Source organism: Amyelois transitella, chromosome 3 (assembly GCF_032362555.1).
Source record: "Amyelois transitella isolate CPQ chromosome 3, ilAmyTran1.1, whole genome shotgun sequence".
Classification (NCBI taxonomy): Eukaryota; Metazoa; Arthropoda; class Insecta; order Lepidoptera; family Pyralidae; genus Amyelois; species Amyelois transitella.
The window spans coordinates 6,993,449-7,020,588 of NC_083506.1; the positions used below are offsets into that span (position 1 = coordinate 6,993,449).

The 27,140-nt window shown below is 33.7% G+C and overlaps 2 protein-coding genes across 6 annotated transcripts; one reads left to right on the top strand and one right to left on the bottom strand.

Moving 5' to 3' along the window:
* Window positions 1–194: 194 nt before the first annotated feature.
* Window positions 195–19,765, bottom strand: LOC106135475 (sphingomyelin phosphodiesterase). Of its 4 annotated transcripts, XR_009657413.1 has the most exons (13): window positions 19,477–19,765; window positions 7,825–7,915; window positions 6,927–7,408; window positions 6,300–6,531; window positions 5,997–6,157; window positions 5,339–5,511; window positions 4,566–4,760; window positions 3,938–4,191; window positions 3,506–3,615; window positions 2,824–3,008; window positions 2,286–2,477; window positions 1,229–1,300; window positions 195–500 (listed from the first exon to the last, which is right to left on the bottom strand). XR_009657413.1 is itself a non-coding variant. In XM_013335771.2 (12 exons), exons 2-12 carry the CDS (start codon window positions 7,886–7,888, stop codon window positions 431–433), a joined length of 2,118 nt encoding a protein of 705 aa, XP_013191225.1. In that variant the 5' UTR covers window positions 7,889–7,915; window positions 19,477–19,765; the 3' UTR covers window positions 195–430. The 4 variants fall into 4 exon arrangements, 3 of the variants coding, with proteins under 3 accessions (XP_013191225.1, XP_060807860.1, XP_013191224.1); XM_013335771.2 differs by lacking the exon at window positions 1,229–1,300; XM_060951877.1 differs by having other exon boundaries at window positions 195–1,300.
* On the top strand, window positions 13,239–26,538 carry LOC106135477 (uncharacterized). Of its 2 annotated transcripts, none has more exons than XM_060951882.1 (5): window positions 13,239–13,291; window positions 23,493–24,544; window positions 24,792–24,992; window positions 25,193–25,312; window positions 26,013–26,538. In XM_060951882.1, the coding sequence occupies exons 2-5, from the start codon at window positions 23,524–23,526 to the stop codon at window positions 26,240–26,242; spliced, it is 1,572 nt and encodes a 523-aa protein (XP_060807865.1). In that variant the 5' UTR covers window positions 13,239–13,291; window positions 23,493–23,523; the 3' UTR covers window positions 26,243–26,538. The 2 variants fall into 2 exon arrangements, with proteins under 2 accessions (XP_060807865.1, XP_013191227.2); XM_013335773.2 differs by lacking the exon at window positions 13,239–13,291 and adding an exon at window positions 19,923–20,048.
* The last annotated feature ends 602 nt before the right edge of the window (window positions 26,539–27,140 follow it).

The following is a 27,140-nucleotide window of genomic DNA, read 5'->3' on the forward strand; positions in this document are numbered from 1 at the left end:
TTTCAAATCACTCATCATAATCCTTGTTGAAATAATTTCTAGTTTCTTTTAAAAATATAAAATGAATTAGCCCCTGAATCTATCTCGCTTATGTAAGTAGCTTCCTAACCTACAGGTACACAGAAGGTTTTATAGTCACTATTACCTTTAGGGAAAAATAAAGTAAACCTTATTTCAATATTTTTTATTTCACATTTACATTAAAGTATTTACAAAAGTAGAAATCTTATAAAATAACAATTAGGCTCCAAGTTATTCCACCGTTTATCATAGGTACATTTTATTCGAGAGTTCAATAACACCTTCAATTAACAAGGAACCAATTAAAACTTCGAATAATCATAACGATTAATTATAAATAAATATCTGTAATGGCTAATCCGGTGGTGGTCTGTTATAGGTTTTGCTCAAAGTATCACGGACATATCTGTCAGCCAAGTCCCATCACAAACTTTGGTATTTGATACGCGACTTCGGGTAATTTCATTATCATTGACATCCTGGAATATATCATTAATTGGTTTTATATTCACATCAACAATATTCTAAGTAACAAAAAAAAATGTAAGCATTTCCATGTCTTTCCCATGAATGTTGTAAAAGGCGACTACGGGAATATATAAATATTTGGGCTTCCTCTTTTAGGCGACCTGTCACTATTTAAATCTTAATTCTATCATTTAGCCAAACAGCCGAACGTGGCCTTTCATTCTTTTCATGACTATTGGCTCTGTCCGCCCGCAGGGGATATAGATGTAATTATATGTTATGTTAAAAATAAATTGACATCTATTATACGATCAGAGTCAGAAGTGCACGGATTAGCCCATGGCCATCGTTTAAGAACAGAAAGTATGTTTTACGTATAACAGTGTAAATTGTCTTCATTTATATGTATTGTTCTTAACAAGGTTCACCTTTAAAACCTTTCTAAAACTTTAAAATATATAAAAAATATTTTTAATTTTAAATGTTAAACATTTGTAATTGCATATTATGGGCCTCTCCATGCACAGTTGAAAATGTTACTTTTCTTTAAAAAAAATATACACCATAAAATGCATCTTTAAATCTTCGGATAATATATTGAGCTAGTTCTTTAATTTGAATCAGTGCAAATATCAATACAATCAAGCTCAATGTTAAATTTTCCTAGTGATAACATTATAAGTTCACAGGCTCATGAAAACCTATGAAGTACCTTATCAACTCGCCACTATATACACACCTTAATAGGTAGTTAGCGTGCGCGACAGAATTAAGTAAATCCATCACCGATCATACTTGCTGTACACTAGGGCTGTATACAAAGAAAAGTAGTAGGTTTAGTTAAGCAATAAGAGTTTTAAATTAAAAATGAATGTGTGAGGCTCTATACGAAAGAAGGTACAAAGAAAAATTGCGTAACAACAAGACCGTGTACAAGCTATTGGTATCCTTAGCTTCCCAGCCTTTGTGTTAGATATCCGACATGTGCTTACACTTATTTACAAAAGATTACCTTAATGAATATCAGTGTTACACAATTCATGTAACAAACAAACCAGGACTAAGTGAGTAAATAGTATATACCTACGCACACAGATACATCATCCTCCTATCATTTACGAATTCCTTAGAGTTGATCCCTGGCCTAGACCTACTAGAAGACATCAATGCACTAACATTCATTATACAAGAAAGCACATTTTAAGAGAAAAGGTACCAGTTATAGACATACAGTTTGAGTTAGTATTATGTTGGTCCAGTTGAAGCTCAAATACAGTTCTTTTGAAGTTCAACTGGACCAAAATAATATTATTCACAAATGAAAATAAATTTGATACACCGCCACCTTTTATGCTTACATATTCATGTTACCAACTTTAATTAATTTACGTTAAATAGATACTTTTTGAAATTTAATGATAACAATTTATATCATCTCATCATTAATCTTATTATTGTAATTGTATTCTCCACTGGGTTGTTCTGATTGTATTTTGGTATTTAACAATCGTGTAAGTGGATAGAATTTTTTTTTGAAATAATAGCGTGGCTACCATCATAGTAAACTTATCATTCCGTTCTTACCTTCTAAAGTGGAGAACCTCTTTCTCCCCAAATTGGAGGTTCGACAGGGTTATTATGGGTTGTAGTTATACGTTCAGAAGTTAAGAATGGAATGATATGTTAAATATGATGGTACTTGTAGCCACAATCATGAGTTTACTATTAGAGAATCTAATTCATCAAACCTATGACATCCAACACCAACCCTCTACCAAACAGAAATCCACACTCACGAAACAGAGAGTCCGTTGTAGAACCAAGCACGCCATGTTTGCGGCGCCGGCGCAGCGCCATCGATGCGGGCTTCGATTTGCCCACACAGCGCTCGGCGGTCATGCGATCGTCCGGATCGAGCGTCGCAAAGCAGTCGCTTCCGACATTCCCCATCGCAGGTTCCTCGCCGAGGACTGTTCTTCCAGTAGTGTCTGAAACCATACATTATTATTGCTTACTTTGATGGTCTTTTGGAATCGTTATTTGATATAATTGAATTCTGAAATTGATTTTATTTAGGGCGTAGAATATATTTTGATTTTGTTCTCTATGAGGTATATGCAGCAGTCTCAAGCATAACCATAACATGATATAAGCCATACGGTTTGTTCCATATGTTAGTAGGTATCGTCTGCCAGCTCCTCTCTCACAACCAAAATACTTATGAAATGCCTGCGTCATTTCTTCCGCTGCGTTGAGATATTCGAACATGTAAAATTTTTTAAATTGTCCATTTGTTTGCGTTAAAGCATGTTAATATAGTACTCAGAATTATACTTGTAATATAAGTTGAACAAGTCATCGCGCCCGGTCATCTCGTCAATAAACTTGTCCCAGTCGAGCGGCCGCAGCGCCTGCATGGAGTATGCTGACCGTGCGGAGTATAGCTTGTACCAGATCGGGTACCCGAACAGGTTGGCCTCCTTGAGGTTCATGATCCAGGTCTCGTGGTCGATTACTTGCTGAAAAATGGCGTTGATCAGTATTTCGCATGAAAACTCAGGTAGATGATAAGTACGATTAGGTACTTATCATCTATCCGCCAAATGTTATTTAAGTAGTCGATACTAAAATAACATTTGGCGGAGACTTCAGTTATTACTTTAATTGTCTACATACATATAGTCACGTCTATATCCCTTGTAGGTTAGACAGAGCCAACAGTATTAACAAGACCGATTGACGAGTTCAGCTGTGTGGCTTAATAATTGAGTTGAGATTCAAATTGTCTACGATAGAATGATACCCTACCATATATACAAAGTAAAACACAAAGTCGCCGTTCGATATTTAAGTAATTTCATCAGGTCTCATTAACTACTTTAGTGCACACCAAATACATGTCTAACCTACAAACAGAAACCTTAAGACTGCTCGACATGCGAAGTTTACAAGCATTGCAAAACAACTGATCAACCTTGCAGAATGATAATCACTTAACATTGTTACATAAACGTACTCTCGTTGTTGCATCGTGGTCACCGTCCACGTAATATATTCTGTACCCCAGATTCAGGTCATAGTACGGTGATACTGAAGGGCCGACGTAAGCTATACTTGTAGCTCTACCTGCAAATAAAAATATACGTACGTACATTAGTGGTAAAATGTAGAAGCTACAAGATTAAAAAAAAAAACTTTGATAAAACGCCTATAAAGGAGCCTAGTATAGTAGTTTCTGGCGATGATGAAAAGTTTTATGCTGTTATGGCAATAATTAATATCTGCCCTTTGAGCACTACCCAAAAATTAAAAAGTTAGATACCGAAAGGTTATAATCGATACCACGAAAATCCCAATTGATTCATTTGATCTAACATCGTCATGGTTCCTCATTTTCTTAGGTAAACTGAACTTTTTTTAGGGAATTAATAACAAAAAATGTACTTACCAAGATCATTCGGATCATAAAAAACTTCAAACTCATCGTAATGAGTGTGTCCGAAAAACTGAGCGGTAATTGTCGATTCGTATCGGTTGATGATTGCATAGTAATTCCTACTCCATATTTTTAGGCAGTCCGAATGACCTGGTGGTATGTGGCCTATCAGATGGACTTTTTCACCGCTGAATTCTGCTGATTGCAATTCGTATATGAGCCACTGCAACTCCGTCGCAGGATCAGTACTATTCATTAGTAACCACCTGTGAATATTATTAGCTTGTATAGGAGATCAGATGAAAGCATTTAAAGGGATTATTTAAAACATTGTTCAATAAGTGACTTTAACTGATGTCCTTCACTAATTTTGCCTACATTTCGTCTCCTAATGTTCAGTTGCTGTAATCTTACAAAGATTTGCTGTCCAATCGCTCGAGGACAAAAATTACTTATATCGCCGAATCGTTCGTACGGCAAATAACTTTCAGAGAAAAGTTTCAAATTATTTATAACAACACCCGAATTTCAAATAAACATGCATTAACATGGCTTTTGAAAGTAAACTTTATTTCAAAGCGGTAAGGTAATCTTTTATTGCTTTTAAACTGTTCTATAGTTTACAACAAACTTTAGGTACCAGTTCTTATTGTTACAGTAGTTCATGTTGAGCGATATGATGCGAAACCCAGGGCGCACGAGGACGGAGTAGAAGGCCCCGCGGCGGACCGTATGCGAGACGCCAGCCGGCAGCCACCTTCGCCATTGCGCGTCAAGCTCATTGTAAAGCCAGGAGATGCTAGACTCCGAAGACGAGATAAAAGGCGGCGGAAAACTGCAACGTGTAATTACAATAAACGATTGAATACAGATTAAGGTAAATGGCATGCAAAGGTTGTTACCTCTTGACGCGTTATCTTTTTAACCAATCTTCTTGAAATTTATATATAATTAAGAGTCTGGAGCAGGAAATAGAGTACCTATTATCCTGATAAAAAATATGGTATTTGCGGAAAACCTGTATTCTTTTAAAGATAGCGCTTTATTCGCACGGGTAGCGAGAAGCGGAAGTAACGAGTTAAAGCTAGTTGTTTTATATTTCGTATTTAACCCTAATAATGTTTATTATTCATTTATCAATATAAACTAACTGGAAGAGTTCCTGTAGTAGCTGATATCAATTTAGTTAATCATATCCTACCTACAACGGAAGTCATTACGAATATTTACTGAAGTACAACAAACAGAATGATAACAGTAATAACAGGGAACTAAATATTACATACGTAATAGCTGTTAGGTATATTTATTACCTACATACAAATATTTAGTTGCTCAAATACACTATAATTTATGTTATGTACGTTATCAATAAGTAAACAGTTTAAAAAAAAATTAATGTCAGAAATGTACCTGTTAACCGGGGAAGCCTCGTGATTACCAAGAGCAGGGAATATAGGGACACCAGGGAACATGTCGGACATCTGAGCGACAGTCTCTTGTAGAACTTTAAGATTTTCCTCTCTCGTTTGATTCCACACATCATGAGGTGGCAGATCGCCTGTCCATAATATGTAATCAATATCCTAAAATTAAAAATCATGGTATTATAATTTTGCAGTTTTAGAATATACCTACGGCACTGGTTTCCTTATAACATCAGATCATCCAGAAAAAGCATTTACAGCACATTTCAAGATTTTCGTGCCGTGAGGTGCCCGGCACCAATATAAAAAGAATAGGACCACTCCACCTTTTCCCCATGGATGTCATATAAGCGATTAAGGGATAGGATTATAGACTTGGGATTCTTCTATAAGGCGATGGACTAGCAACCTGACACTATTTAAATCTCAATTCTGTCAGTTTTTGAAGATAGCCGAATCTGTTTACCCTGCAAGGCATATAGACGTGATTATATGAATAAATAAAAGCTTTTCAGTTACTGTACAAACATTTTAACAGTACTTTGTCGTGTTCACATAGTACACAAATTTCGTAAGAGCAGTAGTTACAACTGTTAACTCATCAGTAATGGCCGTACAAACCAACATTATTTAGAAATACAAACATTGTGTGTGTCCGCAATATGCTTGAGCATGTGGTCTATAGTCCGTTTAGGAGTGTCGCACTTGCGGTAATCTCCCCAACGGCCGGCGCCTCCGCCCGGCGTCATCACAGGGCCGCTGGAAGCCCGGCAGCATAATGGCTCGTTGCATTCCGCATTCGCACCTGCAATGCACACGCAATTGTATGGAGAATTAAACACGCGATGGGGACGGAAAAATACAACAGACTTTCCGGTCACAATGCGTAGGTGAGCAGTATATTAAAATTTTATTGCACCCTTATCGTAATAATGTTTTAAACATACCTTCTGCATAGTAAGGATCAAAGTGAGTATCAGATATTTGTAAGACTTTGAATGTCGGAGCTTTATCCACCGGGACGTTCAGAGGTCGAACAAGAGGCTTCGGTACCGGCGGGAACGATACTTCCCAATCGTGGTATGGGTTGTAGACATCGCCACAAGCGTCACCTATTACGAAACTGCATATTTCGTTAGGACCAATTGTTATACGCTTTAAAACGTATACGACCTCACTCTGAAACATAATTATAAATTTAACTTCTGGATATTGGATATATTTGATGTTAAAAAGTTAAAAAGTTTTCCTTGTCTTTCAGCATTTTTTTAGTTTTGTGATTCTTGATAATTAAATATGCGTTTTTCATATAAGTACATTTTGTATACGTAATATCATACCAGACATTCTTACATTTTTCCCTATTAGTTATTATATAGGTACTTAGTAGGTATCAGGTCATGTAGGTATCTACATATCTCAAAGAAAGTCCCCCTATTTTCTCTGTCTGTATGTTACGTTAATCTTGGAAAGTTTTAAATGTTGGAAAGAGGTGTTCTGAGGATGGTCTATGAATGACATGCGTACGAAGCTGGGGTGGTTAGCTAGTATTGGATAAAAAAAAATCATCTTACTCCAAAAAGTCTCGTTACGCCTTCACACACTCGTGTCGACTGAATGTTGAGCGAAACGCAAAATTGAAAGATCATTTTGATAATTTCTTCTTTGCTCTTGCCGAGCTTGATATAGTGCTGTAATAAGCCTGCTCCCGCCTTACATGCCGTACACGACACTTTCGACATAACGGAGGTTTCCACTTCATAGTAGACCTGTTTTAAATTTAGTAATTTTAATGCTTTATCCACGAATAGTGGCAAGTTGGAGCTCTTGTCGCTATCCCATAGGAGTCGGGAATAATTTCTTTTTAAAGCAGCCATATGTGCTATCAGTTCTGTTTCGTTGGCTGAAGGCGGTAGTTTGTGTGTAAAGTTGGCAGGCATGAAAAATGGCTCCTCGTGGCGAGGAGACTCTGTCCAATTCCAATTGTCCATAGGTGGCCTCCATTTTATTAAAGCTTTTCCATATCTACCGTTCTCCTGAAAGAATATAGGGCTACCTGCGAACGAAATTTAAAATTAAAATAACGATTCATGTGAAATGCAACTTGTCACTAAATATTTAAACATCAATTCCATCATAAAGCCATACAGCTGAAAGTGGCCTTTCAGTTTTTTCAAAACTCTTTTTCACAAGTCTCGAACTTACTCTGATGCTAACTTAATCTGTGTAATTTGCCTCACATCTGTACCATATAGACCAGTATGTATAGTTCCAAACATAGGTACGCTATCTAAATACAGTAAGTGCAACAATGATGTATATCGGACGATTTGCATTTTTATGGCATTAGCCATCGAAATTAATTAGCCTTTGTTGCTGTTTTATTAAGTTGATGTTGATATAAAGCAAATCATTGAAACCGCTGTTATTGTGCTACTCATACCGCAAGTGTAAAACCGCAACGTGACTCACCTGATATCACTGCAATAAGTATGGAAACGAATGCTTGCAGAAGCCATGATATTCTAATAATCATAACTGTTGAAGGGGGAGAAGGAAGTTCCTGCAATAGAAGATACGCACTGGTTATTTAATGAAATTATTTATTTTATAAAATCTTGATCAAAAAACGGATATAATAAAAAAGGAATAAAATTCAAAATTCTGACGCGTTGGCAAAAATACTCTTAGAAGTAACTTATGTCAAGTGGTTTCGTTCATAGAAACATTCTTTAATGCTTTGTACAAAATATACATTGGCTATGATATATGTAGTTATTGATATGCATTCATTAGTGTGAAGATAAAAGACTCTTACAATAGCTTCTTAACTAATTAAGTACCACTCACTATATAATATCGTTTGTATAAAATATGAAACATCTTAACTTATATCATCACCTACTAAAGTTGGTATTTTATAATGGGTCATAAATAATTTGACCAATTTATTACTGACATGCCCCTCGGAATCCCGCTTAATCCACAAGAATTACTAATAAAATTTCTATTTATTCCTTATGCCACTTTCGAATCCCAGGAACAGAAAAATCTCAGTGAAAGTAGGTTAAACGAACGATGCGCGACCTGATAATATTATGAAGCTCATAATTTATACCTGACTTTGCTATGCGACATTATGTAAGTTATTAAATTTTTAGTGTTGTGACCATCAGTTCGGAAAGAAATTAAAAATGTTTCTTTTTCCATTTCTCTTTTGTACCTATTTTATTTTTCATTCATTCGTCTTTCTTTACATCGTAATTCTTTATCTAAAATCAAAAACTAAACGCACATTATGTATTTACATGTTACACACATGTCTACATCAAAATTATACCATGAACTATATTAGTATACTTTTTCGTATACCTATCGGAGTCAGGTCCATATCTTACATGTCCATACCGTAACGTCTTGAAAATTTGGCGGTTTTTTTTTTTTCAATTAAGGTATAGAGCACAATTCGACCTGCACGTATGTTACGCAACAATTTCGGAATGTGCCAAAATCCTGCCGAATGTATCCGTATGGCAGTTTATATGAGTCAGCAGATTTTACCGACGCGGACGTGGTGGGCAGCCACCGCCACTTTCTCCGCGCTTCATTGACTTTGCTGGAAAGTGACGGTGGTATCGCACACCACACGTACTGTATGTAACTCGTTTGCGACAATCAATTTACTCTACATGCTTCTCCAATTTACACTTTTGCACATAAGAAATGAACCTTTACAGGCTTTTAAGAAATAGTGTGCCACTTTTCCTTTCTTTCCGATTAAATCTGTGCTGATCATAACCCTACATCACATAATTATATGGATAGTTATGTAATCATCGACTAGACAAATATACAATATCATATCGTCTTATTTGTCCCATATTTGTATGATATTAAAAATAACGAATGAAGTAGATACAATGATTGCGTAAGGACCGAAATAAATATAACTATCACATTAAAACTTCATTGGGTGTTATTGTGTGCATATTGTCTCTTAGTATAGGTATCCTTATCATTCATAATATATGTAATATAATGTTAAATTCTTATAAGTTTCATATAAACACAGTGTATATAACTAGTTACTAAAGGCGTGCTTTGGATCTTATCAAATTCTATTTTATTCCGGTTTCTTACTCTTGTCTAGATTTCTAGAATTCGCACGAGGAGAAAAACTTGTTTGCTGCCAATATAAACTGTTACCACGAGAGTAATGCATATCATTTGATTTGACTGATTCCGCTGATAACTGAACTGAACTGATCTTAGATATAATGCATGTTTTAAGGGTTGTAATATTAATATTTGTTTATAGCATAATAATTTATTATTAATGAAAACACCTTTTCTCGTTGTCAAATTCCATATAGGTAGAGTTTAAGCAAATCCTGTTTCCATTCCACGTTATGAAATAAAATTTAACCTCCATCTATATACCAATATTTATCAAGCTTGATCTGGTGGTTAAGCCGTGAAAGCGAACAAACTTACTTTCACATTTTATACAACAAAGAAAAGGATACGTGTGGGTATTGCATAAAGTTTTACAAACTCTATCCCTATGGAATTTCCCGACGGCAGCCGTTCTTATACAATGTTGGCAACTTGATATTACGAAGAATTTTCTTTGTTTATTTTAACTCTCGTTTAAATATTATAAACTATACAAAAGTGTAAAGATAATTTTAAATCAGGCTATTCAGACGATAGACGATAACTTAGTTATTACTAAGAAATTCATGCAACCAAAAAATACTTTTATTTGTCGTCTCATGCAAAATCAATTATTTTGACATCATCATATCATAGCATTCAGAAGAAGTGATCACAGGGTTCTATTCTGCGCTGCTAAAACTACGTGTTCACAACAATATGTATGTGTATAAGTAGATATGAGTAAATTTTAATATAAGTATTCTACATGTAAATAATATTCAAATTATGCGAATATTAGGGTATAACACGCATATCACAATGGTAGCTGTTTTCATGTCAGACAGGCCAAAATTATTTCATAACGAGCTGTTGCCTGCGACTTCAAAAGTTCACTTATAATCTCAATACAGGGTTAGCATACAGTTTCTAAGTCCACCAAGTCTAACACATCTGATAAAACCAAAAAATCGGAGCAATAGTTTTCGCGTGATACGAGTACATACGTACTGCCTGTATGTTTGCACTCGCATCACGCGAACATATACAAATATTCTTTTTGCCCTCCTCAGAGACAAGCACAGACAGAAATTCTAAAAATCACATTTTTAACTTCTATGGCTGTGGCTTTGTCTTATATTATAGATCCCCCATATCGATTTTTTGGCAATATCTTTCAAACACAGACGCCGAGTAACTAACTATTTTGCTTTTATATTACTTTTTTACCCATGAGCAGCTAGCTATGTAAAGCATCAAAAACATGCTGACGCCGATAACTAAAATTGTATTTCACCCGCTTATAGGATAGTTGTGACAAGAGAGTGAGATTATGATGTTATGTAACCCAAATGAATAAAACAATTAGATTGCATCACTAAGCATAAACATTTTGTAATAGGCTTTTAATAATGCTGCATCATCATGACATGTCACGTGACTAACTTTTACTTTCTGGATCAGGTCCTTGCCCTGTTTCAGACACCCTTTATACTTTCATTTGGTTCATCGAACTTACTTTCACCTACCAATAATAATCCTATTGTGAGTGCATTCTCTCATCGGAATGCACTTCCATCACATTTGTAAGCACTTCCACTGCCATTGTCGAATGCAACTGCACACGTGTATGTTTTTACAATAATTTCAATACTATTTTTATTTCTAATTTCGTGACATAAACAAGTCCATACAAAAGCAAATCACAAATGAAAATACAAAAGTGATGAATAAAAAAATAATAATATTGGTCTTTTTGCAATAGTTTGTACTTCTTTTTATTTTGTTTCTGGTCTATTTTTAGTAAATAGTATCGTTATAGATTATACCCTATTTATATAACATACCCTTATAGTAAATACTATAAGGGTATCACATAAAAATAATTTATTAATTGGGTTTTGTTTGTCCTTTATGTTTGTTTTTATATTCCACAATTCTACAACTTCGAGACATTTGTGAAGAGATTTTTAAAGGAAATGCAAAATACCACAATAGTAATGGAACTATCACCGTTTGTGGCTAACCATACCATAGAATTAAATTCTAAATCACACTTATGATTTGGTGTTGATCAAATTATTCACAATCACAAAATCCACCACATAACAGTCCATAATCATAACAGTAAAATAAATGTAATAAAGATGTAAAATCTTACGATTATTGGCATGATGAAAAATACTATTACCACATCATTATTATACCCTTGGCGTTAATCCTGGTTTCATCTTCATCTCTTTGGCGAGGAGTCCGGGGTCCGCTTGTGACCATGAATCCCGGTCACCGCACTGACATACAATCGTTGCAACAAACTTGACAATATTTATTTAGCCCTCGAAAAATATTCAAGTGACAAACAAATAGACCACGATTTTTGTTTATAGACAACTAGCTCTTACCCGCAGCTTGTCCAACGTGAATTGCTAAATTATAACCATCTATAAAAAGCGACGGAAATAGCACTATCTACAAAAATCAACGAATTAAACACCACGTACAAATAGTGAAGAATTTAGCGTCACCTTCAAAAGAAAGAACAAAAAGGAAAGAAAGGAATAGGTTATCTTAAATGTCCAGACTCTTAATATACCTAAGTGATATTTCAAGAAGATTAATTCTGTAGAAAATCCGTGAAGTGATAGCAAACAAACAAATAAACTCACTTTGGCATGTATTATATTAGTAAAATAAAAAATGTCGTTAAAGGCATTTAGGTTTAAGTACCTAGAAAAAATAATTGGGTGAAAATTAACCAAAAAAATCGCTATTCAAGTATTCAGAGATATGAATAAGGAGTAAGAAATCTCGATAGATTTAGTACCTATTTATGTGCTTTATAATTTGTGCGTAAATTGCAATCAAAGAGATTTCCATATGAATGACCCAATTCATGAAATCACTAAGTCCATTTTGAGCTGGGAACACTACGTTATTCAGTTTTTTTTTTCTCTTTTATTTACTCTGATCCATTTTCTCCTAAGTAATCCCTAACTGCCAGTTTTGCAATGAGCAAAATATGCTAAGTCCACCGTTTCCAATTCAAGAAATCACTATATTCTAAAAAATATCTATGTCCTTGAAGTTGAGTGCAAAAAATCCCTAAGTCCATATATTTTTTTATCCTGTCCATTTATTATCCTGTCCCTGGCCATTCAATGATGTCTATAGATCGAGACTTTGCTTTAATAGAAAGAAAAAGGTTTTGGAGAAAAGCACCTGGTATATCAACTTGTAGGCAAGTGCGGTTTACTAAATATGGTTACGACCAGAATTAACAGACTCCATGACGACGGACAGTTTAAAACCAATTTCTTTATATCGTACTGGAGTTTCTAGAAACCATTTATTTGTGTTGATTTTTATTTTGATAATTAAAGATATTTTATAACCCTATAACATATATTTTTATTTTATTTTTATTCCTTACGGTTCCATTTTAGGAATATTTTTAATATTTTGACAGCGTTTATTTCAAAAGTGGAAAAACGGACTTAGTGATTTCTTGAATTGGGCCATTCATATGCCAATCGTATTTGGTTAGATGAGGCGCGCCTGATAATAGAATGTGCATAGATTTTTCTCATTTGCTATTCAGTAGTCGAGTGTAGTGGCCAAGCTATTTAAACTGTTTATTAATAGTGTGATTCTGTCGCCGGGACACAGGAAAACGTGTACCTACTGAGATGTAAAGATACAATAGACGATCTCGGCATAACAATGTCGGAATCGACAGAATTGTAACTTTTTGTAAGACTACCTATTCAAGGAATGACGAGCAAAGGTAAGCTATGCACCTTCCTGCCTTTCTTAATTAAAATCAACGTGACAGCGCTTCTTCATTATCTTTCGACACGTATATTTATCAAACTTGTTTTTAATTCATATAGAGTAAACTATTATTTTTAATTTTCAAAAAGTACTACACAGACAAAGTTTTTATTTACGAAAGATTAACTGAAAATCAGATAGCATTTGCCAAATTGAGAAAAATGTTCAACATATATTGGACGAATATATGTTGAACATTTTTTCTTCTAATATATGTCTTAGAGAATCATCAAAAATTACAATGATATAGCTTCTTAAATAAATAAAGATTTATTTAAACTGTTATTTATGTAAGAAGTATTAACAAAATGAAAAAAAAAATGAAAAAAAAAACACTAAATGAAAGTTTCATACTTACCAAAATATATTTAATATTTTTCACTAAATATAAATGGAACGAAAAGGAAAGACGATCAACAGCCAAATGCTCTCGTAACACTAACAAACAACATTAATAAAACAGGCGACAATTGACCTCCATGCCCTATCTGACTGATAACTGAACAGACCGTCTTTCAAACACATCATTTTTAAGAAAAAATGAAAGGTTTTCTTGTTTTTTAATAAACATGGCTGACAATATAATTGATAGTAACTCTTTAATGAGTGCTATTTGCTGGTTTAATTGTGATTTCTATTAATAGTATAAAGTGGTAATAGCATTTTTCTTGTTTTAATTGCTGAAAATTCTTACTATATAGTCTGGACAACGTATTTTGAACTTAAAATTTTCATTTTATTATCAGCTTATAATTTAATTTAAATGTCGTAGTCGCGTTTAAATAGATAAGTTTTAGAACATTAACTATCTATGACAAGGTTTTGCGATTTGCAATGATAGATAACGTTATAATATTAGATGAAACTGTGTACATTTAATGTCAGAATGTTCTAATTAGTTATTGATAAGTATTATTTTAATATCTGATTAAAAAACAATCTGCGCACAAACAGACAGACGGATACTCTAAGGGTAAAACTGTAAGGGATGCACAGTAACTGTTACCTATGGACCTTAAAAAGGTAAAAGCCATTTTTATAGTAAAAGCTTTTATATCAAAGGCAAACAGGGATGAAAATTACTACAGAAATAGAGGACTACCAACTCCCCATTACAAAATGACATAAAACCCCGAGTGGAAAATACGTCAAGCTCAAACACCAACCAAAAAAGCTGTAAAAATATATACATATCAGGAAACAGGGAGCAGAGTGCCCCATGTGAGTCGTTGATAGCAAATCACTGTTGATTCCACGATCAATTTCTATTTTATAATATTGATTTTTATTTGCCACAACACAATTTTAATCATTCAGATAGGCAATAGCTTTATTTCACTGACATTTTGCAAAGTACACGGGTACTTAAGTAACTATTCATTAATAAATAACTCCTGACGCAAAGCAAGCAACTCATTAAAAATTTAAGTATTTTGAACATTATTTTTAATAGTAATATATTAAGGAAGTAAGTAGTAATCACGTGGTTTTTATTATATATATAAATAAATAAGTAAATCAATATATACGGGATAAATTACACAGATTGAGTTAGCCTCGAAGTTAGTTAGAGACTTGTGTTAGAGATACTAACCCAACGATACTATATTAAATAATAAATACTTAGATAGATAAGCATCCAAGACCCAGGCCAATCAGAGAAAGTTCGTTTCTCATCATGCCCTGACCGGGATTCGAACCTGGGACCTCCGGTGTCACAGACAAGCGTATTTATTACTGCTGCGCCACAGAGGCCGTCGAAATATATAACGATAGGTAACATGGTCACGGTCGCTGCGTGTTAGCCACTCGACCGTTGGTCATAGGACACTAGGCTCCTCTCCATGACGTAACCGAGACAAAGACAGGAGGAGGATGAGTATGTCATAATCATTTAAGTGTGTAAGTACCATTGGTATCGATTAGTTTCCGCCTTCGAAGCCCAGTGGCATTCTACCGTAAACCTTACTTATACGAGTACCTTCCGTTTAGATCCTACTTACTCGCTTACAGTTATCGTATGATTTATTCCTAATTACTTATCGGCGAGTGCTAATGAAACCCACTTTTAGGTACGGTTTATAAGAAAACTATTTATTAAATTTTTCATAATCAACATAAATATGCCGCAATAATGAAGAAAGTGCAATTTAAAATACAAATTTAAATTGCACTTACGCGTAAATTTGTAAAATAAATAAGTAAGTGGTTTAATAAATAATCATACCTCATCTCTCATCAGGCCATGGTCTTGTGACCTTTTAAGAGATCTTTTTAATTTTGCACATGTTTGTCCTTAGTCTCCGATGAGTATGTACTAAATAATTATACCTTGTGCTTTATTATTCTTGATTAAACGTAATTGTAAAAGGATAATTTCAATGAGACCGATCATGGCATGGTGAATCAATGACTCTTAGTAAAGCATTTACAAAAACAACATAGAGTTAAATCCTATGTGAATAAAAGAAGGTTAATATTACCTGCCAAATATATTTATCTAAAATTTCGCAAAACAGTTCAAATATAATTTCATAAAGAACCAAGATATCCACAGCAAAGACCCCGACAGGTCTTGGCAAACCAGTTACCGTATGATTATCGCATTCCTCGCGTAAAATACGTAGGTATTTATCAATTTCACATGAAGCCTTATAACGGTTTCCATGTTAATAGGATGATGCGTGATTTTACATAAAATGTGAATATAAATAACTTAATATAACTTAGAAGTAACTAAGGTAACAAGTATTTACCTTTCCTAAATATTTATAAATACCTACGGATTAATGGGTACGTAAGATTATAATCAAGTGAATGCCAAAGTTTTTCCAAATCCAGAAAGCTTAAAGTAGATTCCTCTAAATCGTGCGTGCTCGACCAAAAACAACAGCACAAGCTAAACAAAAATTATAAGGGCACATGGGAATGGGACTACCAGTAGTGGTGTGACTGTAACCTAGGGCGCCCAATCCACTTTTGTATCCCGGCCTTGACCTACATGACAGAACAGCATTAAATGTTCGCTCTTTGAAGCGGAATCGATGCCAATTTACTGTAACATTGAATACGAAAATTGTAGAGTCGTATTCACTTTCGCCACTCACGCTTTGGACGTAATGTAACACGATTATAAACTTGAGACTACCTACTTAATTTGAAGCAATTTGTGTTTAGATCTTTCTATGATATTCATAAATCAAATAAACTTCGTAAAATTGAGCTAGCCGACAAACTTTCTTTTTTCTATAGCTGATATAACCGCTGTCATTCTTTAGGGAAGCAATATATATTAGAGTCACGTTTATAAGCCTTACCGGGTAGACAAAGTCAACAGTCTCAAAAACTGAAAGGCTGAAAATTTAGCTGTATGATTTAATGATGGAATTGAGATTTGAAAAGTGACAGGTTGCCAGCACATCGCCTACAAGAGGAATCCCAAGTTTGTATATGTTTATCAGAATAATGTGTTCTCAGTTTGAAATATCAAAATTTCAAAAATCTTTAAAAAAAATTTTGGTAATGAAAATTATTTTTCTTTATTTCATGTAGGTACCGTAAAACGCTAAATTCTTAAGCATTGCCGAAATAAAGCAATGGAATAATATTTCTGATGAATGTCCCAGTTATTCGAATCCCGGCCAGGGCATGATGAGAAACGAACTTTCTCTGATTGTCCTGCGTCTTAGATGTTTCTCTTTATATAAGTAATTATTAAAACATAAAGTATCGTTAAGTTAGTATCTCGTAACGCAACACACTAACTCAATCTGTGTAATCTGTCCGTTATATATTAATTTATTGTTGGGTAAAAATGTAATTTAAGTAAACAGATCATTGTTAATGAAAGTATCATTCGGTCATCATCAGTAGTTGTGATTTAAATATTTACGTACCTGCGTTAGAAGCATTGTGTCCATCGACCCGCATCTCACATACATCAGACATTTCAAGACTTTAGTTACCTTGAAAAGTTTTTATACTATGAAGAATTGTACTTCAAAATTTTTTAGGTTCTCAAAGATGTCACAAACCGCAATGTTGGTTTAACAACAATTAATGAATGATATATTGTCAACTTAGAAAACAAAAAAAAAACATTTAATTTTTGAAATGCCTATAACATAAAATTATGTTGTATCCTTTTTTTCCTCTCTTCAGTTTATTATGATAAGCAAGTACCTATCGTATTAGTAATTCATCACCTAGATATCGTCAATGTTTTGGAGAAATAATTAATTAATACTTATACCTACATTTTAAACTAATTTCTTTATTACATCTGTGAAAGTAGTTAATAAAACATAACTCTTATGGGTAACGAAAGAATTAATGACACTGTTTTCTCCGGTTTGTTGGTCGGTGCTGTTGGTTGCGTATTATTAGCCTTAATTTTGTCATCAGTTTCAAATATGTTGTAATCTTCCCAAACAAGATTGGAATAAAATTGCAGCTCGTAAGCAATGAATAAATATTATCGCATTATTTTATTTAGGACATGACTATTTATATGCAATATAGGTCCAGCCAACACGAAACTACTTGCGATTCAAGGCACATCAAAATTCGCCGTTAACCTCAATGGAACAGAAAGAAAGTAGAGTCGCTAAATACAATAACGTTGACAAGACTCGATTATTTGGCGTTATAGGTATTGTTGGGAATATATTACTTATTTTGATTTGTAAATTGACAGGTTGGGATTTAATATTTATAGTATTTAAGATACAATTATTTTTCCACCACCTAAAAAGCATTTAAATAACTGAATATCAGGTATATTCATACTCGTAGAAGGTGATCGATAACTAGCCTTGTATGATAAAATTTCTTTAATGAATCATAGATTCTTGGATAAAAACAAACACTACACATATACCGTCGTATTCATCAATTGTAACTCTCGTAAGTTTCTACGTCAATCAAAAATTAAAATTTAGAGAGTTAAAAGTTGTGACATTTTTGTATATTATCTCCTGCCGTGAAGTCAACCTTGAGGTTAGCATTACATACCATAATGCCATTGCACTTCCTGAACCGTTAATTTACAAAGACACTGAACTGATCTGAGTTTGCTCGCGTCTGAATCACAAAATCCCAAGCTAGACCCCAGCTCTAACTTAAAATTAATTCCTTCTCATTAGCTATTCTCATTTTGGATATTTACCTTAGTATCCTAAAACTCAAGTATTCAACTAATTATCCTAAAACGCAAATATACGACTTATTTGGAGACTTATGTCCGCATGCGTGATGATTGTCCCGTAGGTATATATTTTTTTAGTAATGGCTTAATGTTCAGGATATACAAAAAGCATGCCCTTTCAAGCATTAAGCTCACAGCTCTGCTAAGCTTTAAAACTGCATTCTAATATTATATAACTGTTTACAAACAGAATGTAACTTGGTAATAATACTTATGTGGCGCGGCTACTTAACTTTACTAAAGATAAAAACAGTTAAACAATGCGTTCCTTTGGAGAACAATAGATATATAACAGTAGTCTGTGCGTAATTATCCGAAGCTGATATAACTACTTAATTCATACTTGCAAACTAGAATTCTATTTTTACCCAAATTACTCATGAAAATGCAGTTTTTTTATACAGTAGTAACAGTGAAATGAAAACTGATGTAAAAAATATTGGTTTGATTGGAGAGATCATAATGTAGTGATATGTGAGATATTTTTGCGGCCGAAATAGTCTGTACCTATCAAATTAACGCTCTTGTTACAGTTTCAACATTTTCTAGCAGTCGACCTAAAGTATTCTTATATAGGTAATACTTGCTATAAAAAATTGGTAATTTATTAAATCTGTAATACCTATCATTACTTGTGTTTCCAAGAAGTTGTGGAATTCCTTGACCAACATTGAGATGTTTTTGCCATGTTTACTATTTAGATCATCTTTAGAATCGTAACCAATAAAGCGAACAAACTAACAGTCCGGTGCTTGGTGACTCGGTGTCGATGGCGATTTGATGAGAAGTGGAACGCCTGACTTTCTGACCTACACACGCACTTGACGACACTGGACAGTAGATAATCGTTGGTAAATAAAGCAATCTGCACGTCCCCCTATAACGGTGTAGCATACACGACTAATAATTGATTATATATAAAGAAAACATACCTTAAAAAGATATAGATGACCAGTCCCTCATGAAGTATGTCCAAAGCCGAAGAAACTGTCGCAGATCAATAAATCAACAATAACATTTCACTCGTTTTCGTGTTGAACAAACAAAAGCGTCGCATTCGCATACTATATTTTTTTTCGAGAGAAACTGCGCAATGTATGTAGAAACGCGCATACGGATCACTGTGTGCCAGAACACTGAGGTGTGTTGCGAGTTCAGAATACCACGTTTGTCGAGGCGATGAGGTGAGCGAGCGACCACAACCGCACGCGACGCGCGCAGTGAGAGTTGTGCCTGTCTGTCGCAGACGAGACAACAACAATCCACGAAAGCAGTGGCTGCATCCACGACAGCTGCTGCTTGCAGATTCACTCCGAGAGACAGCAGCTGCGACAGCAATGCGGGTAAAACGCACTTGTTATTGCAACCCGCAATGTCACGACTTGTTAAGAAAAGTGGTGTCAATCGCTATGAACCCATATAACACATCACGTGGCCGGTCAATGACCATGATCATACCAGTTGTATATATTGATAGAAGTCATTAGAAATTACATAATAATATGTAAGTAGTAAAAAAACACAAGTACCTACCTATCTATTACAATTTAATTTCTAAGTCAGACTTATTTTGTAAGCCTATTTAATTAACACTTAACAAACCCTACCTGATACTTATTTACACATTATAGTTGAACTCATTTAATATTTAAAATAAAAGTGTAGGCAGAGAGTAAGCTTGATGGGGCACAGCGTTGTTGCCCGCATGGTAAACAATTCATTATCTTTTCTGTTACTTGTTGACTAATAAAAATCTTTTTAATTGTACACCATACTCATTATTATTTAATTAGACACTAATTTGGTAAGTCATTCATTTAAAATTACAAAATTAAACATAACTCGAACTCTACATACTGGCAAAGGGCAATGTAAGGTAAGAGAGCTGTAACTTAGAATCCTAGACGTAGGTAAACAATTTTTGATTGTTAGTCTATATCGAGTAGGTACTCGATATAGACTAACAATCAAAAATTGTTTTACTTGACTGTGTATCGCACTTATATTATAATATACATAATTAATGATACCTATATCTTTAATAACGGTTTTGTTTGGAAAAGCCTTAATTTTCCCAATAGGATTACTCAAGTCAATAATTCCGAAATTCTTTTTCGGGATAAAAAGTACTTATCATGTTATTTCATGTTATATCGAATACCCGAGTATCAAATTTAAACAAAATTTGCCCAGTCGATTTTGCGAAAAATGTAATGAACACACATTCTTTCTTACATAATTTCGTATTTCGCATCTACTCGTATATCATAATAAATATGAATTAGTTGTATTTACATTGTAAAATATGTATTAACTATGTATAATATCACCCTTCTATTGACTAGGCAATGATCAAAAATAGCTTCCAACCTAAGCAATCGAATTCAGTTCTATTTCAAGAAAATTAATAATTGATGACTGTAATTCATAAGCGATCAAAGAACTATCAATAATAGTGACAAAACTTATCCTTGAAGATTAAAAATAGAATCAACTTAGTCCGAATATTTGAATCGATCATACAGGGGATTTGTGCACTGCATTTTTTTAAGTAAGTATATTATTTAGTTATGTAAAAATTTTATAAATACTTTGATATTAAAAAATGTTACAGTATAGGTATATGTAATAATACTTACCTAGTTGTTATATGTATGGATATGTTTTTGATTTAAGGACAAACAGGTCTTCTTAAATGCCATCCAAAATTCTCTTGATTCAATAACTTATTAACTTTTTCAATTCGTATACGTACGTTACTTAGCTGATGATACTTCGTTATTATTTACTTGTGATCATAATCTAATTCCACAGAAATACTTTATTTACTTTATGTGTGGAATTCGATAATTTATTGAATAACTTAAAAGAAATTAGCGCCACATACAATGGAATAAATAAATATACACGGGACAAATTACATAGATTGTATTAGCCTCGAAGTAATTTCGGGACTTGTGTTACGAGATACTAACTCAGCGATACTATATTTCATAATAAATACTTATGTAGATAAACATCCAAGACAGGGTCAATCAGAAAAAGTTATTTTCATATCATGCAAAAAAATAATACAGGTTTTTCGCGAATTACACGGGTTTTTACCGAGGTGAAAAATTGGTTCGGTAGATAACAAGTGAAGAGACAATAAAAAAAAATTACTTTCGCATTTATATAAGATACTAATTAATTGGGAAGTCGGTATATTTAATTTTTTTTTTAAAGTTGATCAATTTTATAAAGCTCAGTAAATTCGAGTAACGAACAATGTTTATAGAGGCCGTATGTAGACTCTATATTTTTATTATTAAGTACCAAAACTATTGGGTACCGGCTACTGGCTACGTAGACTATGAAATTATACTGCTTACATTTCAAAACTTTTATCGAAAATATTTCGTTTTAGATATAAGTATAATGTTTGGAAAGTAAACCCTCTTCCCAGATGACAGTGGAGGGCAAGTAACAGATGGTCCTACGGCCAACGTAAAAACGTGTCATTCTTCACTGACCACGGGTGTAGGCCCTGGCACGCGCTACCAACCCCATAGGTTATCCCTTACCCACGTCCCCGATGACGTATACTCGTCACTATCACACATTGGTACGGTACCCGGGGTGCCAGTGTTGGTGCAAAGTTGTTTAGACGTTGTCTGGGCAACGGTAGCGCGATAAAAGGCACGCTGCTCTTAGCCAGACGTGCACGAAAGCTTCCACGCGACAATATTGTTTTAAGTTGTAAATATTTTTAATTAATATGTGCTGTTGAAATTATACTCTAAGTATCAGCGGAATGTGTAAGTAACTCCAATTTTTTTCTTATTGATAAATAGGTACATGAAATGGTCTAATCAGCTGATCGTTGAAACGATATTTGGTTGACCTAGAAGTTGTTCTTGACCTCTCAGTGTACCTTAATTTTAAAAAAAAGCTTATTTAATTTGTCATAAATTTTAATAAACTATATTTTTATTTCTTTATATAGTATTTAAATGCTAACGACTATATAAAGAAATAAAAATAAAAATAGCTTTAAAGCTGTACTGTAAAATTTATGAATTAAGTCCTAAGGTAAGTAGAGACGTGAATCTTATTCAAAATAACTGTGACTTTTATTACATATGTATATTTATAAAGAATATGTAGGTACCTATTATTTTCTTATCTTCAACCAACCCGCGTTATGTTATGTAACTAAATGTCAACATTCATCGCGATATTTATCTGTTTATATGGTACTTCGTTATATGTTGATATTTGTTGGGATAAAATTGTAGATACTGCGCAGTCTAGTTACTTATTTTATGTGTGACGTGTTTTAAATACATAGAAATTTATTTATACTCTTTTTACTTAAATACCTATGAAGATGTACTCAGGTAATAAGCATAATTCTGCAAAGTTCATAATTACTATACTCCTATAGTTGCGGTGTCTTTCAAGGCAACACATATTTTTTTTCCTCTTTGACCCATATCAAGAGTTACCTATTACTCATATGTTTTATATTTCGCACTTTGTTATAAATAATGTCGAGGATATAAAAATAGCTTTGAAAAGCAAGTGTGATCTTATGTTTTTTAATTTTAAAATTGAGAACTCTTACGTGATATTTTAAAAATATAATTTAATAACTTCCTTATTTCTTAAACGAGTACTACTCGTACTTACCTTCTTTGCTTCCTTTCTAAAGCTTCATTAATATATGAAGCTTAAGTTCTTAACCGGATCGTTTACAATGTTAATTGCGTCAATAAAATTTGAACCCACACGGCTGATTAAATTACATTTACACCACGTCATGTAGTCAACAACTTTAAAAGTTTTAAAGAAAACTGCTTATATAAGATTGTTTAATAGATAAGTTTTTATATGGTCTAAGTATAAGTGATGATAAAAATTACCGCTAAATAAACATTGTTATTAATTAAAATTTCAGTTCTTACAGGTATTAAATAAAAAGAAATACTTAGAACAAAATGACATTATCCAATGATTATGATGATCAAATTTCCGAAAAGACTGATATAAATATTGGATCGCCTAATTTGGAATCGTTATATTGTTCACATCTTTGGTCAAACAGTAATTTACGTAGAGCAATCATAAGTTCGCCAAAAACAGACAAAAAAGAAATAAAATATTGCTATACGTGCAAAGGAAAAATAAGAAGATATGAATTAAATCATAATTTTGTACCAAATGATCATTCCACTCCTAACAAAACAGAAAGAGACAATAAACTGCCACGTAATGAAACATATGATAATTGTTTTGGAGAAAGCTCTCAACATTTTAATGACACAAACTTGACTACGAAAAGAGAAAAAGAAAACGCTGAACCTGATAAAGAATGCATTCCATCAATTTCTCAACAGATTGATTCTAGTTTTCGACAAAAGTTTACTTCATATGAAATGCACCCAAATGAGAATAATCAAAGAAGGCTTAGAAAAAGTCTAAAGGGTATAAGATGCATTGTTAATTTCTCGCTAACCGAGAGCCCAATGAAAAAAAGAACACAAATACAAGCCTGCTCAATTAGTTTAATGATAGTAGCTATTATAGGCATAAGTTTTGTCTTGGTAAATTTTACGTCTCCTAATTTTACACGAGCAACTAATGTAGATAGTACAATTGTAGTGCCAATTAAAAATATAAAAATTAATCAAAGTTCTTCGACAGAAACAAATTTCTATTCTGATCCTCATCTATTAACAGAAGTAAGCACTACAGAATATGTGACAACTACGGAACATTCAATATATACAACAGAAAACATATCGTTGAAATCTAGTATCATATCCAAAATACGTAAGAACATCAGAACCTATCCAAAAGACGGAAAAAGGGAACGAGAAAGCCAGAAACCAAAGGACATTATTAATAGAGATTTATCAGAAAGGTTTTGTTCGTGCCAAAGTAATGAAGTTTGTATGTTGGATGAAAATAGTGGAACCTCAATTTGTAAAAAAGCAATAGACATCGATGATCCTACGGGTAAATATGCGATACACCATACCCTATTCAGTGTAACATAAAAAAAATTCTTCTATTAAAAATTCGTATTCCAATGTTAGTAAGTAGGTAAGCATTGAAAGCGTATTGAGCAATTTAGCTAAACGTGGTCTTTCAGTCTTGTGATTATCAGCTGTCTAAACCGTAAAGGATAAAGACGTCATAATTATGTGTTTGTACCTAAGTAAGTATAATAATTATTTTTAAACAATAAGATGTATATTTACAGGATGCGGTGGGTTGTGCGCTCTTGAAACAGAAGCATGTAAACTAGTGGACAGGGTACGAGGAGTGCGTGTCTGCAGACTGCTGACATTGGCGTCATGTTCCCCTGAAGAATGGCGTTGCAGGAACGGTTTATGTGTAAAAGCTGAAGCACGATGCGATGGCTCAATACAATGTTATGACCGATCCGACGAATTGCATTGTGGTACCTAATTATAAATATTTTTTTTAAGCATTCTATGATTCTATAAATTAATATTAAATGAACATTGAGTTAAAGACACATTCAGATTTTATTATGATTGAAATACCGAGCAAACAAAATAACTAAAGTACTCATAATGGGACTAAACTAAAATACAAGACATTCGGTTCTTATTGAAATTTCATGTTTTTCTTTTCCAGATTGTGATTTAACCAAACAATTTCGATGTGGACAATCAATATCATGTTTCTCAAATACCAAAATGTGTGATGGTGTCATCGATTGCTGGGACGGCTACGACGAAGTTAACTGCACTGCTGGTAACGTGATTTTATAACCGTGTGTTTTAAGATCTTAAATGAAATAGTAGAATCGATATTGGTAAATGCATAATTGTCCCATTAGGAATACAACCATGGTGGTTCATCCGTAAGGTAAACGCGGGATAAAACAATTTAGAATTATGAAATGAATGACGTAGTATCCGTATAACCTATTCCTATCCCACCTTCCAAATTTGATAGTTCTATCCTTGTTATCTGTCCCTCAATAGTATACCTATCCTATCTATTTCTATCTCACCACGGTGCGTAAATGTGCAAGCGTTGTACCGTTTTCACAAAACTAGGCTATGAATGTGCTCACTCAAACCTAACGGGACTTCCTATATAAACTTCCTCTAAATTGGAAATCGATTTCAGCACAATGAAGTCGCCCGCATTAATTTTTTAAACATAATAATAACGATGCAATTGTTAACCATTTTACTAGCATTTAGGTACCTACCTACCCAAGCTTTTTCTTCCATAAAAAATTACAGTGTCTTAAGCGAATGCCTAATACGCCGAATTTCGAAATAGGTGCACGTTTCACTAAACTAAAACGTGTTCGTTAAAACCTTATTTATAGAAGAATATATAATTAAAAATGACGTATTTATAGAAAAATAATCAAAATAACGTATTGATAAAGTTGTGAATCTGCTTATTTATTTTACATATCAAATTTATTTTCTTTCAGAGTGTCCAAAAGATCAGTTCACTTGCACCGATGGGCAGTGTATACTGGCGTCTAGATTTTGCGATGGTTTCGCCGACTGCACAGACGGAAGTGACGAGCCGCACGGCTGTGACGGCGACTGCAGCGCTCACGAGCTCCGCTGCGGCAACCACCGCTGCGTGCCCACCACCGCGCGATGCGACGGCCACGATAACTGCGGCGATTCTACAGACGAATTGCACTGTTCCTAGCACTGCGAAAGTGTTTTTTTTTACTTACTTTCTACTAAGTATAACTCAATTTGTCTTGAGCGGTGTCGCTGTGTTAGGTTGTTGAAGCATTTGTCACTTAATTTACGCGTGTTCCTATATTAATTTTATGCACTCTTCATTTGGGGTTTAAAAGGAGCTTATTTATTTTCTACGTTTGCTGTGTTTTGCTGGCACAGTTTAGAGGAGGACCACTTGACCTGACACATTTAAAAGTCACATTATTAGAAATTTAAGTGTGAACCTATACTTATTAATTTATTTAAAACAGTTCAGTTTTTGGTTTAAAAATTGCTGTAGTTTATTATTATATATTTTGGTCCCACCTAATAAATATCTTAACATGGACGTCTTCTTTTATTTGTAGCTCAAAAAAAGTTTAAGGAAATGGTATAACGTTATCTCAACTTTTTTCAGAACGCATTGTTTTCACCAGAGATGTGCGAAGAAAACGTGTCACGCCAGGATATTTAACTGTAATTTGAAAATGTGTCCTACGAGTTGTTTGTTTGTTTATTTGTAATAATTTTACTGTACATAAAAATATACACAGGCGGACTTATCCCATTAAGTGATCTCTTCCAGTCAACCATTGAATAATTAAGAGGAGAGTTACTTGAATAGGGCAGAAGAACGTACAAATCCTTATCCTATATAATCCTACATACATAGGTTTATATACACAAACACAATAACATACTTTTATAAATATATACACCATAAAAGTAATATATTTACATATATAAATACATACAGCCCCATACAGGTATCGATTATATTAAATAGCTCAATTACTCGGAGTAACAAAAAAGGATTGCTTACACAACTCTGGACATAAAAGAAATCACAGATTGTGCTAACTTTATATCCACTGGAAGTG

Bases quoted from the DNA above. Each gene is read 5' to 3' on its own strand.
- LOC106135475 (XM_013335771.2), bottom strand. From the start codon at position 7,888: ATGATTATTAGAATATCATGGCTTCTGCAAGCATTCGTTTCCATACTT. The intron at 6,532-6,926 runs GTAAGATGATTT...ATTATGTTTCAG, and splicing joins GCGTAACGAGACTTTTTGGA to AGTGAGGTCGTATACGTTTT. The intron at 3,616-3,937 runs GTAAGTACATTT...TTTTATTTGCAG, and splicing joins TTATGATCCGAATGATCTTG to GTAGAGCTACAAGTATAGCT.
- LOC106135477 (XM_060951882.1), top strand. From the start codon at position 23,524: ATGACATTATCCAATGATTATGATGATCAAATTTCCGAAAAGACTGAT. The intron at 24,545-24,791 runs GTAAATATGCGA...GTATATTTACAG, and splicing joins AGACATCGATGATCCTACGG to GATGCGGTGGGTTGTGCGCT. The intron at 25,313-26,012 runs GTAACGTGATTT...ATTTTCTTTCAG, and splicing joins CGAAGTTAACTGCACTGCTG to AGTGTCCAAAAGATCAGTTC.